The 15,587-nt window shown below is 43.9% G+C and overlaps 2 protein-coding genes across 3 annotated transcripts; one reads left to right on the forward strand and one right to left on the reverse strand.

Annotated features, from left to right (window-relative positions):
- Positions 1–1,471: 1,471 nt before the first annotated feature.
- acbd3 (acyl-Coenzyme A binding domain containing 3) lies at positions 1,472–10,975 on the reverse strand. 2 transcript variants are annotated; one of them, XM_047573420.1, is made up of 8 exons: positions 10,651–10,975; positions 7,702–7,843; positions 7,245–7,385; positions 6,923–7,081; positions 6,547–6,721; positions 5,179–5,428; positions 4,343–4,627; positions 1,472–3,815 (listed from the first exon to the last, which is right to left on the reverse strand). In XM_047573420.1, the coding sequence occupies exons 1-8, from the start codon at positions 10,916–10,918 to the stop codon at positions 3,601–3,603; spliced, it is 1,635 nt and encodes a 544-aa protein (XP_047429376.1). In that variant the 5' UTR covers positions 10,919–10,975; the 3' UTR covers positions 1,472–3,600. The 2 variants fall into 2 exon arrangements, with proteins under 2 accessions (XP_047429376.1, XP_047429375.1); XM_047573419.1 differs by having other exon boundaries at positions 4,343–4,630; positions 10,651–10,974.
- Positions 10,869–15,585, forward strand: mixl1 (Mix paired-like homeobox). The gene is made up of 5 exons (XM_047573421.1): positions 10,869–11,003; positions 13,674–14,159; positions 14,263–14,483; positions 14,605–14,731; positions 14,916–15,585. Exons 2-5 carry the CDS (start codon positions 14,063–14,065, stop codon positions 15,479–15,481), a joined length of 1,011 nt encoding a protein of 336 aa, XP_047429377.1. The 5' UTR covers positions 10,869–11,003; positions 13,674–14,062; the 3' UTR covers positions 15,482–15,585.
- Positions 15,586–15,587: the final 2 nt, after the last annotated feature.

Below are 15,587 nucleotides of genomic sequence, written 5' to 3' on the forward strand. Positions count from 1 at the left end.
CAACAATTTCGTTTTATCAACCAGTTGACACTAGCTAAGATTTTGCTAAAGATAATGTTTTATTTTCAAATATGTTAATTCATCTTATTGTAATGCATATATTAAGCCAGTAAAATCAACTATTTGTGTTTTGCTGTGACATTAGTTTCATGTTGCATTGTATGGTGAACAAAAATGCCAGAAATAAAGTAAATTAACTGGTAAATTAAAAAAAATATATATATCAATTTGTGTCACACTATAAATTATCTCATGTCTTATTTTTATGTTTTGCATGTCTTGTATTTTTATCTTTTATGTTTGTACATTTAATCGCATATACGGTCATTTATTGAGTAATTTATTTACCGATTGGTGAACCACATTTTTTAATGTTTTACATGCAAATACCAAGCCAACTTTAGGTGATGTTAGCCAACATTTACGTGCCTTTATTGTAAACATAGCATAGCTGCCCCCACAGTTACTGCAGTAACACAATACGTTAGTTGTTTTCACATACTGTTTAAAAGTTTAAAATAACTTTGGGACAACACATTCTCTGGACACTTGTCTCTGATTTATCTCCTCTGTGTGTGTACAAGGCATGTTTGTCCAGGTCCTCTGTCCACCATCTGACACTCACGCTGCAGCTCTTTAAATTCCAAAGAGCAAACTCCTCTCAACGGCACAACGTTCACCCACTTTTAAAATATGTTTGCAGGCCAGAAGTCCAGTGGGTGCTCTTCAAAGTGTGAATGCCCAGTTGGTAAAGTGTGTCTCGTTAGTACTTAATGTCCCCCCCTGGTGTCTTTAAGTGAACACAGCAGCCTTAATTGTGCCTGCACAAAATCTTACTGGAAATCCCATTTCCTTCCCTAACACTTGCATAGATATTGTTTAAAAAATTACCCAATATTTTAGTCTCAAAGTCAGATGTCCCTCCCTCCGACCACTAACACACCCAATGTACTTTACAGAAAACAGCGAAGAGACGGCAATAGTCCTGTGATACATGAGTAACATCCACATTTATCCCTCCCTCAGCATAAAATGTGTTCGACAGGAAAGCAGCAGGAGCATGACACATTCAGCGCTGGTGGAAAAAGGAACCAGCCTGATAGTGGTCTGTTGCTCCAAGGTCATTTTTAGTGTCCTCACATTCCCAACAGAGCCTCCTTTGTTTGTTCAAAATGTTATCCCCTGAAACTTACCGACTGCTCCAAGAGGCAAGAAGTCGTCATGTTACTGCAGAATAACCACGTCAGTAACATTAATTAAATCTGCGTTTCCGATCTCTCGTTAGCTTTATTGCATCCGCTGTGGAAAAATAGTGTATTCTTTTGTGCAACCCTCTGTAAATCTCTTCATGACAGTGAAAGAACCCGAGATCAAACACGTTTTAACTTTGTCCACAAGGAAAAACAAAAGCCAACCATTCAGTTCTAGAGATGAAGATAAGTTTAATCAAGATTAAATATATGCCCAAAAAAAAAAAAAAAAAAAAAAAAAAGAACTTGCAACTCATAAGAGATCCAAACAAAACAATACAAAAAGATGAGCTTTTCTCTCTGAGTCTAACAGTTTCATACTTCCTACAAGTTTGGGACTTTCATTCGGGGTAAAGTGTAAATCTCATTCACCTTATTTTTTTTTTGTTTGTTTTTTTACAGTGCATCAATTTGCAAAACCATATCCATCTTCCACGTCTAAAAACCCATACATAAACTCATTTATAGAATTATTTACATACAAGGCTTGAACAAGTCAACTCAAACCATTTGGGTGAGCGGTAAGAAACTCAACAGAAAACACACAACACATATCAGAAGATATGGGAACTTCCTTAAAGGCTAAATTAAGCCGTAGATGGTGACATTTCGTTACACAAATCACTGAACGGACTGGTGGCGGAATCGGTTAAATCATGTCAAACCGGAGGGGTCGCCCAGCTTCCATATTCCACAGACCTTTAAAGTTTGGTCGCATACAAAAATGCACGGGAAGCGTGACAAAAGTGAAACCAGCCACCCGTTAAGCGACCATCATTCAGACTCAAGGGCACAGTTAATACAACACTGCTCGCAATGCACCGAAGTGTCGGTGTCACGCGTGACGCACAACTGAACAGAATGAATCTAGATAACGGCAACAAAATGCTTTTAAGCAGGAGAATACATTTAGATGTCGTCACTGAGTTAGTAAGCAACCACGTCACCCAGGACACAATTAGAAGTCTACCATCTCAGTTTATTCACAATACCCGAGTTCATTCATCGCAAAGAAAAAACATAAAAAATAAATCAATGCCGCACAGATGTAACAGTGTGTAATGACCTCCAAAACGTGGGAGGCGAGTGATTTTTTTATTTTCACTTGTGTGCCAGTACAGCAAACCAGGATTACACAGAGATGATCAACACACACACACCACCTCCTCCTCCTCCTCCTCCTTTTTGCGATTTTCCAATAAAGAACTGATGACCAAAACGAGTGAAGAGTTTAAAGCAATGTGGTGTTGTAACCATACAAACAGGGATGATACTGAAACACAAACACACTGATAAAAATAAAAATTTTGCAAGGGAAAGGGAAACATTAATAATGTTGTTTTTAAACTTCTTACTTTATATCACACACACTGAGATGCTTGTGTTTACGAGGCCAGAAGGCCCACGATCATACTTACCCTCGACACCCGTGTGGCTGAATGACTTTTTTTTCCCCCGTCCTTCATAAATTAAGCTGTTAAAGAAACCTACTAGCGGCGCACTCTGCCAACCAGACTGCATAAAGAAACAAAGGCCAGAAACAGCACGTTTGTGTGCAAGAATGAGCCAAAAAGAGAAACAACCGCTTCCACTCAACAACCCTGTCAGATCTTCACATATGCACGGTTGCTAGGGAAGTGAATGACTGTTTTACAACAAACAGGATGGTGTAGTTTGTGTACTTTTTAATGTGTGAATGAGACGAAGGTCAGAGGATCTCTGAGCAGAAGGCATAGTGTTATGAAGCGTCGCTGGATTTAAAACATCATCTGTGTCCTCGCGGGATGAACGAGCATCAAACAGAAAACGTTGGCTCGCGGAGCGGTGGACTTTCCCTTCATGGTTGTGAAAGCGTCACTCGGGGCGGAAGCGGCCACGAGGCCACGGTGGACAGTGCTGTGCTGGGGTGGTGACAGAAGAGAAGCCCGGGAGGTGACGTGGTAAAATACAATATGGGAGCGTAGTCCTACAGCTCGGCGGCGTATGTGAGCGCAGCAAGGACAGGCGGTGAATACACAACAGGGACGCACACTCCTCTTCCAGGGGCTCGATGATGAGATCTAGCATGGATGTAACTTGGGTCACGCACGCAGACACACACACACACAATACATACATATTAGTCCACTCTGCAGACCACGGCTCCAGATGTGTCTCTTTGTCACCCTCTGGTGGTTTTATCCAGTATAGACCGGGTATCGCTTCCTCCTTCGCACACACACAAACACAGGCCGACTTCACACAAATCTCCACCTACCTACACACACACACACGCTCGCCGCACACACACACACACACACATATATGAACATACACGCTCCTTGGCTCCCCCTTGTGTCTGTAGTCAGGCTTATCTGGTGTAGTAGACTCTGTAGTAAACACTCTTGGAGCGCCAGAGCGAATAGGAGTTGTCGAACTTGAGAAGGTAGACTCCGCGGCCGGGGTACTGGTGGCTGCCGGCGTACACCTCCTCGTGACAGTCCCGCCGGTAAACCGGCACAATCTCATCCACCTGGGGCTTCCCTGCGTCCTTCTTGGCCTTTTCCTCTTCGTTGGGGGGTTCGCCTGCGGACGCAAGAACAGCATGAGCTTACGGGGAAGAGATAACGGAGGGTGACGTGACGTTCACGACCGAGGCGCATGTTTTGACGGCACAATTTCATTTGAGCATTATTCTATTACAAGAGGTGTTATTTAACCTAACATTGAGTATTGTTTACACCATTGTAAAACCCCTCAAGTGTCAGACCCTCTTACCATTTGGGTGAAATTCTGCAGAGCTATAAGACACCTTATAGTTTATGTTATTGTCCACTTTTATTTACACAGTGACTCTGGTTTCCATCCGAAAGAGAATGAATGGAGAGAGGAGAGTATATGTGGTCAGCCGATGTTTAACTACACACATGTTTTGAACCCAAGATAAGGACATAAAGTATTCACTGGAAACCGAGGTCAGCCATTGTGCCAAGGGCTGATAAGTGAAGAACAGACCCTTCTATTGAAAGCCGGCCGCCGTCAACCATCCGCCGCGATTTGAATATGTTAAACGAACAACACTGCAGGTTTATTCGCTGCCTCCCCGCACGCACCTTCCTCCTCCTCGTCCTCGTCGCTGGACTCCGACACGTGCACGCTGACCGAGGCGGAGGCGGCGTCCGTCCACTCGAAGAACACCCCGAAGCCGATGTCGTAATAGTCCGTGGCGAACTCCCAGAACAGGTAGGAGCCCTCCTCGTGGGTGGGGACCCGCACCGTGACCACCTCGCCGCGCCCCACCGTGATCACGCTGTCCGCGTCCTGCCGGATCTTCTCCTTGAAGTCCTTGATCTGCGGCCGCGTCCACATGGACGGGGCGGCGATGACCGGCGGGGAGTCTGCTGTGAGGGAGCGGAGGGAGACGTTTCGCACTCGTCAGATTCTACAAAATGTGATTTTCCTATTAGAAAGGGAACATTTAATTGTCCTAATAGGTGCTTTCCTTCCAGCGTATATGGAGCGAACGACAAATTAGCTCCACTTAGAGGGTACTTATGTCTGAACAGAACGTCCATCCGGTATGAACATATGTAACTAATGTATTTAGGTTACTGCGACCCTGCCATCCATCATTCCTCTAAATGATGTTTCATCAGTTGAAGTGGGTTCATTTGGCCCTCGTGTTAAAGGCAGAATGTGTGGCAGGGTACCTAAACCAGCACACTATCACATATCCCTTGTTCCCGTCCTTCTCCTCTGCCCTCTGAGTCACACCAACAAGGACACGGCACATAAGAATCAGGTTTCAGCTTTAGCATAAGGCTTTGTTTGTTTAACAGAGCGTCCCCTCTCAGCCCAGCAGACATTAGCCGCATAAGCTTTCTGCATGAGGTCAACTTTTTTTTTTTTTTAAATATGGGACAAACACATCATCTTCAGCGCCACCAACCTAATAAAGGTCCGTTCTCTGAGACCTCCTCTGCGTGTTCAGGCTCCGGCTCCCGGTCCATGCTCTCCGAGTAAGAGTCGGAGTGGCCCCCGTTGACTGTAGGTGCTTCCTCGCCGGCGAGCGGCGAAGCGGCGCACAGCGGCCCAGCTGCTGAGGCGGGGATGGGCTCGCCACTGTTGAAGCTGCTCGTCTCCAGGTTGCCCTGCACCACGGAATCAGTTTGGTGCTGCTGCTGCTTCTGTAAGGCCGCCTAGGACGAGGACGGTGGTGCACGGTCAACAATACATACGACTAAACGGAACTTTTTCTCTATAAGCTAAAAGCTTCTTCACACTGTTGCTTCTTTAGTTGCCTGAAACCACTAAGGATGTTTTTACGTCAGAGTAACGTAGTGATAGACTATACAACAACACCACCTTTTTAATTCCTTTTAAAAACAACAGCCGCACAACAGCGTTTAACTGTTTTCAAAAGAAAAAAACATCTATGGAGTTTATCCCTATCAATCAGTCGTTTTAAATCTATTTCTTAAAGTAATTCTTCAAGACAGTTTGTTCATAGGTGTTTGGGGTTTACGGGTTTTTCGACTAATGCCACGTTCCATTTACCTCAGAGGGCGAAATTCAGCACTGGGAATAAAGTCACGGCTGAGTTAGTGGCGTTCCAGTTAAAGAAGTCTGAAAACTAGATGGACGTGTCCATGAAAGCTCTTGCCTTGTCCAAAAATAGGTTGGTGTGTTCAATAATTACATTTTTTGAGTGCAGAGTTTTTTTAAAAACCATTGATATTATTGCTATATAAACGCTTTTTTCTAGATTTATTTACAGTGATGAAATTTACAAGACCAGACGAGGCAGAAATGTATAAAAAAATATTCAAATGTTTTAACTGAAAAGAAAAGAAAAAATACACTATTAATCACTGTTTGCCCCAATTTTGTTTCACACTGCTCTGGTTTTACCCGGCTATTGTTTTTAGCTGTTGTTGGCGCGACATGGGTTTGTAGTTCCCATATAACACATAAAAAACTTAAATTACACTGCAGCAGCTTTTCAACATATGTATGTGGAAAAATAATGTCTGTACAACCAATTCAATGCAACAAAAACTAATCAGAGGTGATAATAAATGGAATATTACAGGAGCTTCTAATTAGTGTTTACACACGGGGCGGCCATCTTGGTAACTCAACTCAGGCCTAGTGAAGATTCTACGACTTTATGAGAAGTAAATATGACTACAGGTGGAGTTCCAGATGAAAATACCAACTCGGAACTCAGAAATTCTGACTTCCGAGTACAAATGGAACGCACCATAACTGCAACAGAAAAGCTCAAACCAACCAATGGCAGGCTTCTTCACGTTACCTGTTGCTGGGCCAGCTGGACCTGGTAGAGCTGCTGCATGTACTGCTGGTAGTGCTGTTCCTGGAGCTGGCGGATGAGGCCCAGCTGTTGCTCGGGGCTGTTGGGGTACTGCTGAGCAGCGTACTGCTGGAACTGCACCGCTGTCTGGGCATTCAGCGCCGCCATTATCTGTTGTCTGTTGTTAAAGTAAACGAGGAGGAGAAATTAGTGAGGGTGGAGAAAGTTATGGGTTTTCAAGGTTTTAGTGAGATTGTCCTCCTGTTAGTTTGCACAGCTGATGAGAAACAAACCTTGTGAATATCAGATAATCTTCACTTTATATTTATATGTACAAGTCTTATCATATTATGGTGACGCATCACAGCGGTACACGTACTTCTGCTGCTCAATCCGTAGCCTCTCCTCCTCTGCCTGTCTCCTCTCCTCATCCTCTCTCCTCTGCCGTTCCTCCTCCTCCAGCCTCCGCCTCTCCTCCTCCTGCCTTTGTCGCTCCCTCTCCTCCTCCTCCAGCCTCTGACGCTCCTCCTCCTCTTTCCTGCGGAAGAGCAAACGGATAATTGACGGATCTAAATAATGCACGCGGACAAACGCATACATTACTGTAAGTCGGTCCGAATAAAATATTAATGCCCCGAACAGAAGAAACAGAATCTTGGTCAGTATATCGACACTAAAGCAGAGGAGGCCCGGGACCTCACCTTCTCCTTTCCTGCTCCTCCCGCTCGATCTTGTGTGAAGTGACGTAGGGGGCAAAGAGGTTGCAGCATTTGTTAAGCAGCTTGACAAACTCCACCATGGCATCCTCCTTCTCCATGTTGCCGAGGGAGGCCCACTCTTTCCTGCACACAGAGAAAGACGCCGGGTAGGTAAAAATGGCAAAGTCCAATTGATTTATGGGTAGAGTGAGCTCTGTGTCTAAAAATATCTTTCTTTCAAATAACATTTTTATCATTTAATTCCAAACGAAAGACATCAACATTAATAAACTACGAGGTAAAGCTGCCAAAAAAGTGTGTATTAACAGTTTTAAATTGGTCTGTGTGGGTTGTTAACTGAATGAAAAGCAATGAAAAACACTGCAAAATCACTGGAATGTTTAATATGATCCAAAGGTCACACACACACACACACACACAGAGGAGTCGCTGCGGTTACCTGCGGTCGTTGCCCAGGACATCAAAGAAGCCGACCTCCGGTGAAGCGTCGGGATTATACGGGCCGAGCAACACCTGCTTGTGCAGGGCCACTAGTCGAAGCTTCTCCTCGTACGTCGGGTGGAAGGCCTTGCCGTCTTTATCTGAGAGGACGGATTGTGGAGGAAATTAATTTCATTTGGTTTAGACCCTTTTATTTTCACGTCCAGCTGCAGTGAAAAGCGCAAGTGAAAGTGCAACATATTTGTGTCTTAACAGGATCAGGTTCTTGTCCTGAGAGTATAAGATAATAATGTAAAGGTCAGTTACCTGCAGTAATCAGTCACAAAAACATAGTGAGATTCAGTCATACAAATATTTTCTCTAAGCTAAGGACAGGCGAGAAGCAGATTTGTATATACGAGTTGAGCAAGTAAACCAAACCCCTAACTGACAGAGTGACAAGCAATTCAAGGGCCAGATTCCTATCAGGCAAAGTGGCAACCAGGCCCTAACCTGTTTGCACAGTTCTCACAAGTGTTCTGCTCAAACAAAAAAAAAAGAAGACATAAATGGATAGTGTTACTGTTGTGTGAGATTATTTTTTTATTTTTACTTTTCTTATCAGATGTCTCTTATTTATCTTTTACACAGCCCACTCTTTCTTCACTCTGTCTCATTCATGTTACTTTTCTGCCAGTATGTACGCTGTTGCAAACTGCAATTTCCCCATTGTGGGACAAATAAAGGTTTTTTCTATTCTATTCTACAAAATGAGTCTAGAACAAAATTCCTGGCTTGTTAAACCTGTTTTTTTTTTTTTTTTTACTAGTTTGTTTTGATACAAATCTATAAAATACTGCCTTCAAAATGGGTTAAATAATGTTTGGTGATGGGGAGATAACCTCTAGGTCAGACCAGCATTCAATTGACTTGGCTGGATTCAAATGAATTAATGTAACAAAATCGAATGAAAATTTCAGCACACAAAATATCATTCATTCATTATCTATCCACACTTGTCATTGGAAGCCTATGTATCATCGGGCGAGGCGCAGTGTCGTATCAGTGCAATGATTCCAAGGTATTAGTCAATAATTAGGCTATTAAATGTTAAATATTTAAATGGTATGTATTTTAGAGGAGATTGTGTTCAGCCTTGTCCAATTCAGAGAAGCTGGTTCTAAACAGACAGACAGCAAAAAGGGTCAAACAATAAAAAGTTCAAAAAGTTCTGCTTGGATTTCTAGTCTCCTAGACAACGTGCAAAATTTGCCACTTGCCTGTACTGCAAACCAACTACACCCTCAACAGCAAACAATGGCGTCTTAAAATATACCAGCAGCAGACATTATATGGGCGAGGATACTTTTTTTTTTTTTTTTTATGGTGTGTGGGCCACCAGCCAGGCTGTGCATGTTTGGCAGAGTGATAGTTTCAATGATAGCTGAAAAGCAATCCAACAGTGGGAGGCCGAGGCTGCAGCTGCATTAGCCTTGCGAGAGTAAACAGCATTTGCTCAACTTGCCCTCCAATGCCAAGTGAAACTGAACCCATCTGCTGCCATGAATTTCAGCGTGGGCCGTTTTTTGTTGGACGCCGTCGTCGTTGCCAGCCCAGATCTAGCCTGAGCGCGCATGTGCCTTACAATGTGCGAAAGATGCTGCTGATGACCTTCTATAAGATCCAACAGATGCACTGGAAAGAAAGGACGACGAAGGGAGTGAGTGAGTAATACTATTTTCCCATTTGACAAAGTAAGAAGCAGATACACGGGGGCGTAGCGGGGTGATACACAGTGATACCGGACAAATGAAATTTGTCTAAACATTTGTACTATTTGCACGGTGTCTTGCTTCCCAGATGTTGCGCTATTAATCTAATGTTGTAATGTTGTACTCTAGTTCAACTGTGAGGCAATTTTTAATTTGTATGCCTTCGGTTCGTAATGCAGAGATCTGCTGGCTGAACAGGTTTGTTCACTGCAATGCATCCTGGTACATGTAGGCAGTGCAGTAATAATGATAATAACGAGAGCAAGACAACTCAGAAAACTGACCTTTCCAGTACACATGTTGGAACTTATTGCTTCAATTGACTGCAATTACCCTCACCCAAGATCATACAACCACACATAAAGCCCATTTTTCCCTTTAAGGATGTGAAAATTACACAGGGATAGTTTATTAAATGTATGTTACGGGTCCAACCACTTGAGATCAAATCGGTCTGAATGTGGCTAAGAAACTAAAATGAGTTTGGATGAGGCACCACTGCTTTAATGTTTATCAGGCCCTTGAGCTCGCATTCAAGTAGTAGCAGGATGGGAGTGGTGAATGAATGTGATGTTGAGTTGTAAAACCTGTGACGGCTGCACACGTGGCTCTAACGCAGCACTGTAAACTGGTTTTAAGGAAACCGAGCTAAAACTACAGACTAGTTTGATCGATAAACCCGTGAGCAAGGCAGGTCCATCCTCTAGCCTAACTCATCAGAGATAGCGACCAGCTGGCATCTGACACGCAACCTCCCTTCAGCTGCAGCAGCGTCAGGGCGTGTTAAAGCCCCCAAACAAATCAGTACGAACCACCATCCAGTTAGGAATGGATATGGACGGCTTCCTGCTTTAGCTGATGGAGCAGCCGCATGATTTACAGGCTCAGGACAGGTCAAGTTACTCTACACAAACCCCGAGGAGGACACACAAAGCCGACACCAGGCATCTTCCTTCGATACGAACAGGCAGCACTTGGAAATGTCGAGCTTGTTTTATTCGTTGCGGCCAGCTAACAGCCGTGTTAGCAGCGTTAGCTCCGAAACTGAGTTACAATACAACGACTGACAGCTAGCAGCTAATGTTAGCAGCCTGCTAACCTCAACCGGAGAGCGGCACCGTTTAACGGCAGCTCCGGGTGTCAGCCGCTACCTTGCTTTGAATCTACTCGTTCGTTTAAAAAAAAATGCAAAATACCTTTGAAAAATTTAAGGGCCATTCCGTACAGCTCCTGCAGAGGAAAGCCCCATTTCCTCTCTATCGCAGATTTGGAGGACTCTCCATCTTCGCCTCCAGCGTCACCCGGCGTATCGGTCCCGGGCTCCGCGGGTGCGGGGTCCGGCTCCTCCACTTGGCTCTGCTCGCCCTCCGGGTCCGGACTGAGGGTGAGGCCATCGATGGAAACTTCGAGCCGGCTGGAAGTAGCGCTGTCGAGGTCGCCGCTCTGAACCTCTGTCGCCATCATGTAGACTGTCAGCTGAAGCGGCCACGTACCTACTTCCGGTTAGATTCGGCGGAAGTTCCGGCTGATTTTTTTTTCCCCCTTCAATGTAAATAATGACGACGCTCTATCAGAAATTTACATTTTATTTTTCCGTTTGTTTGAACGGACACGCGGAACCTTGAAACGAAACGAAATGAAACAATTTATATATTAATAACATTTAATTAGAAAAATATATTTTACGGTACCGTAAAATCTAATTTCATATATAAAAATAAAATACAGCAATATGGATTTTTACGCCACAATATAATCAAATTTCGTATAAAAAAAGTATAAAAATATATTTTTTTCTAAATTAAACAAGAATATGTAAATTATTTCGTTCATAAAAAATCTTTCTTGTATCTTCTTTAGACTTCTGATATTATCTTTATCTTTAAACACGTGTGCGAATATTAAAAGTGCTGTATTTAAGTATGTTAAAGATGTAAATAGTTATAAATTGGGGAACAAAGAACACAATGGACCATTTTTATTAACAAAATTCTGTATCTGCAACCAAAGATCATTGGTTCCTCCACTTGGTCGACTTTTAAAAATGTATTCTGAAAAGTAGGAAAAAGTAGATTAAAAAAAAAAAGCTTTTTTTATTTTTTTTTTTCTCACATTATTGGAGGACAGACTCTGAAAGGCAAAAACTGGTAGTTATATATGATATTTCTCATGTTACATTGACTCCGATGTGTTATGACTTGTGTTATGTCTATAGTTATATGTGTTTGCCAAGCATGAGTCATTGGTTGTAATATTAAAATATTTTATCACAGTAACATTCACAGTGCTGCGCTCATGCAATATATACACACCAACCACAACCAGAAGACCCAGCAAGTCACAGATATCATATTTATATACATTTACTGAGAACGCAGTTCTATTAGCAACGTACGAAGGCACTCCAACATCTTAAAATATCCCTCAAATACACAAAGGCCGCACTCATAACAAAGGCACATAAGGCCGCTGACATTCTAACATATCTCTGCAAACTTGTGAGGATAGTGTAGCTGTCTGTCTGCGGGATAAATGTATAGTGGCCTGGTCAAACAGAGCTCCGTCTTTAAAGGTGTGAATGTGTTCTTGTTTTTTTCCTACAGAGGCAGCAGCCCACTGGAAATGGCCACAAGTGATCTAAAAGCGTTTGAAGTGCAGACTGTCAACAACAGTGTATAATTTCTAACCACGTCACATCTGTTTTTAATCTAATTACAGTAGTACATTTTAATACAACTAAATGCTAAAGGCAAGGCCATGATCCTGCATGTGCAACGCTGAATCTCTTCTTTTACTGATCACGACTTGTCTCCATGGATCAGAGCACAAGTAGGATCTTGTCCATTTCATGTTAGCGCTCATAAAAACTGTCACTGACAAAAGGTCAGGAACTTAAACACCCAGATTTTAGCATAGTGACCTGGTCTGTGCACGCAGGCAATAACCAATTAGTGCCCTCAGACAAAGCAGCCTATGATCTGTGAATGTCTTACAAGCACGTCCCACCGGTACAAAGCCGCAAGTGTCGAATTACAGAGGGCAGTAAGTGCTAATGTCAATGGGAAATGGCACAAGGGCTACCAAGGAAATCCTTCCACTTTCAAATATTTGTACACATACGTTCAGCTCTGTTTTTAATGCCTGTTCTAACTGTTCTGAGCTGAGATGAGCAATGGGAGGAAAATGTATGCAGAGGCTCGCCCAATGAAGCCGATTCCAAATTCCTCAAGTTCCACAAGTCAACGAGAGCATCACCACAGAAAATTTCTGGTGGTCTTGATGCAACGAGTTAAATGCTCAGTAAATGCAAGTACATTTCTGAATATGCAGTGCACTCCCCATAGTAATTGCGGCACCTCTATAAATCATGGGCTGTTGCAGCAAAGGGTCTGGAAATCATTTATGTTTCAACCAAACCCAAATAAGTCCAATGCAGAGAACAAAACACATAAAAAAAAAATAAAATCACAAAATCAAGCTTAACTTCTCTGACCATAAAAGGCCATTCCTGCAAATCTTCTGCATGTACTACATGGAAACAAATTAGTGTGTCTGGGGTGCTGACTGACCTCTTGACTGGATCCCACTCAGAATCAAGTGGATGTGTCTCATTCAGTAAGAAGTGCCCACTCCTGGGTTCTTTTGAACTGAGGTTTGTGTATTGAGGTTGACTTTGTTGCCGGTGAAAGGAGAACAGGAAGCATAATTTCCTACAAGCTGCAGATCAGCGTAGATCAGCCTGTTTCTGACACACAAGCCTCCAGCATTAGATAGAACAAACCAGCATTTTTACATTGTTCAGTTCCAGTTTCTCCCGTATGAAATAACATGTTTCTTTGATTTTAATGTGTAGTAGATTTAATATCTATGTATACTGTACTACTCAACAGGGGGAAACCAATCAGAGACAGTCCTTTAAGGACATTTTCATTGTGATATAATATATTTACAACCTTTTACTCAGATTTCAATATAGAACTAAACAGATTCCTGCTTTTGGAGATATTGTTTAGAAATTACTTAAACCAAAAACAATGTTTGACATGACCTGTTCAAGTTCTCAAGGCCCCTGCACCTTGGAATACTTCCCTCAGCTCATGTCGGAATCATTGTCATGCTCCAGATCTACAGTCCAGTGTGTAGTCATACGTAAAGCTGTTAATACTTGTGGATGTCTTGAGTCAGATTATTTCAGACATGCGTTTCTCTTGTCTTACAGCCGCATGTTAAAGCCCTTTGAACCTCTGCCCTGTTCGAGGCCGTTTCCGACCACCTCTCTTTGAAGGCCTACGGATCCATTATTGCCTCGTCCATCCCGAAGCGGATAAATGTTTTCTCTGCAGATGTGTATTGAGCGCGCAGATTCCATTAAAACCTCTTTAAACAGACCTGCGGCCGCTCCATCGTCTCCAGGTGTGACTGCCTCACACCTCCCGGGGCCCGCAGACGTCTGAAGTCGCTACGCGGCCGCTGCAGTGCCAGTCGGCACTAATGGCCGCCCCATTCACACATCCAGGCAGCAGCACCTTTGATCGCGGGAGGATTTAAGTCCAGCGAGCGCGCAGCTCTCAAACTCAGTCAGTGTCTGGAGGTAAAACGTGGAGGATCATGTCTGCAGTTAATGGGAATATCCGCGTCGGGGACCTGAATCAGTTCCAGATGTATCACGAAGGGCCCCTGCAGATGAACGGCATGGTGAATTCAGGTAGGAGGACCTCGACACCAACTTTATTCCGTGCGTAATTTACGCACAGGCCGCAACGTGCTGTTTGTGCGACTCCTGCTTAATTTACACGTTTTGTTTTCAGATTACGGAGCCTCAGAGGTAACGAAATACTTGAACTCCACAAATTCTGCTCCGGTTGGAGACAAATGCGTGGCGATCCTGACCCATCGGAGAAAGAGGACCAATTTTACGCAACAGCAGATCGAGGTGCTGGAAAAAGTTTACTCGGACACTAAATATCCTGACATCTACCTACGGGAGAGACTGGAGGCTCTGACTGGATTACCGGAGTCCAGAATTCAGGTAAAACGCCGATTTTCATTGGAATGTGTCTCTTAAAATTAAGGCGTTGACTCTTTGACACTACAGTTGACGTGAAAATAGTCCCGCGTCCTCACGGTTTTTCTCATTTCCCAAATTTTAGGTGTGGTTTCAGAACAGAAGGGCCAAGTCTCGTCGCCAAGTTGGCTCGTCCGTTTCCATGAAAGTGGCCAACACGCCAGCAGCTGGGCCCTTTGCTCAGCTCCAGAGCAGGATGGGACCAGAAAAAGGTAATCATTAGCCACCCTCATTCTTTGTCGCATTCAGTCTCAATTGTTCTCACTCAAGCGTAACAAAGAACAAGCGCTTCCAGTGGAGTAAATGATGCACTCTGGTGTCTTTCTGTGAAAAGAAAAGTTTTTTTTTAAGTGTCTCTACATTTCAGAATTAACACTTTATTGTTTTTCCTTTCAGTTTTTGACAACAGTGCTGAGGTGCATAGGATTGGAGGTTTTGGACTAGAGGACAGCTTCAGGCCCGCAATGCACCAGAACGCTGAGGACGCTCACAGGAACTCGGGCATCCCAAGTAAACCCAGCAGCTACGACCACACGCCCGTCTCCTGCGTCTACGACAACCCAGAGGGAGTCCGAGTGAAGTCGGAGCAGATGCAGCGACACAAGCTGAGCGTCGCCGTCCCCGTCCCCGGCCGCAACGTCCACCTCTACCCGAAGGAGAACCAGCACCACCAGAAAGCCAGCATGGGCGGCGGCCAGGGCGGGAAAGTTCTGGTGGAGTACGACAACTTCCCACCGAACAAAACAATCGGGCCGGAGATGAAAGTCGTGATTCCCCCCATCCCGACCCAGGGCAGCTTCAACAGGTCATCGCCGAAGGACAACGGGTGCCAAATGCAGTACTCACAAGTGAGGGCCGCGGGGGTCAGTCACTTCTCTCCGATCCATCCCGCGGAGGACTTTACCGACTCGGATTCTGACTGGGAAAACGAGGCCATGGTCGGCTTTGGTGGCTTCATGTGACGCGACGTTAGAGCGGATGCAAGAGAAGCACCATGTATCATAAGAGACGTGAACATACATTTGTATTTATTGTAATATAGTAATGCTGAATGTTAATAATAAAAAG

This window comes from Mugil cephalus, chromosome 21 (assembly GCF_022458985.1).
Source record: "Mugil cephalus isolate CIBA_MC_2020 chromosome 21, CIBA_Mcephalus_1.1, whole genome shotgun sequence".
In the NCBI taxonomy this organism is placed as follows: domain Eukaryota; kingdom Metazoa; phylum Chordata; class Actinopteri; order Mugiliformes; family Mugilidae; genus Mugil; species Mugil cephalus.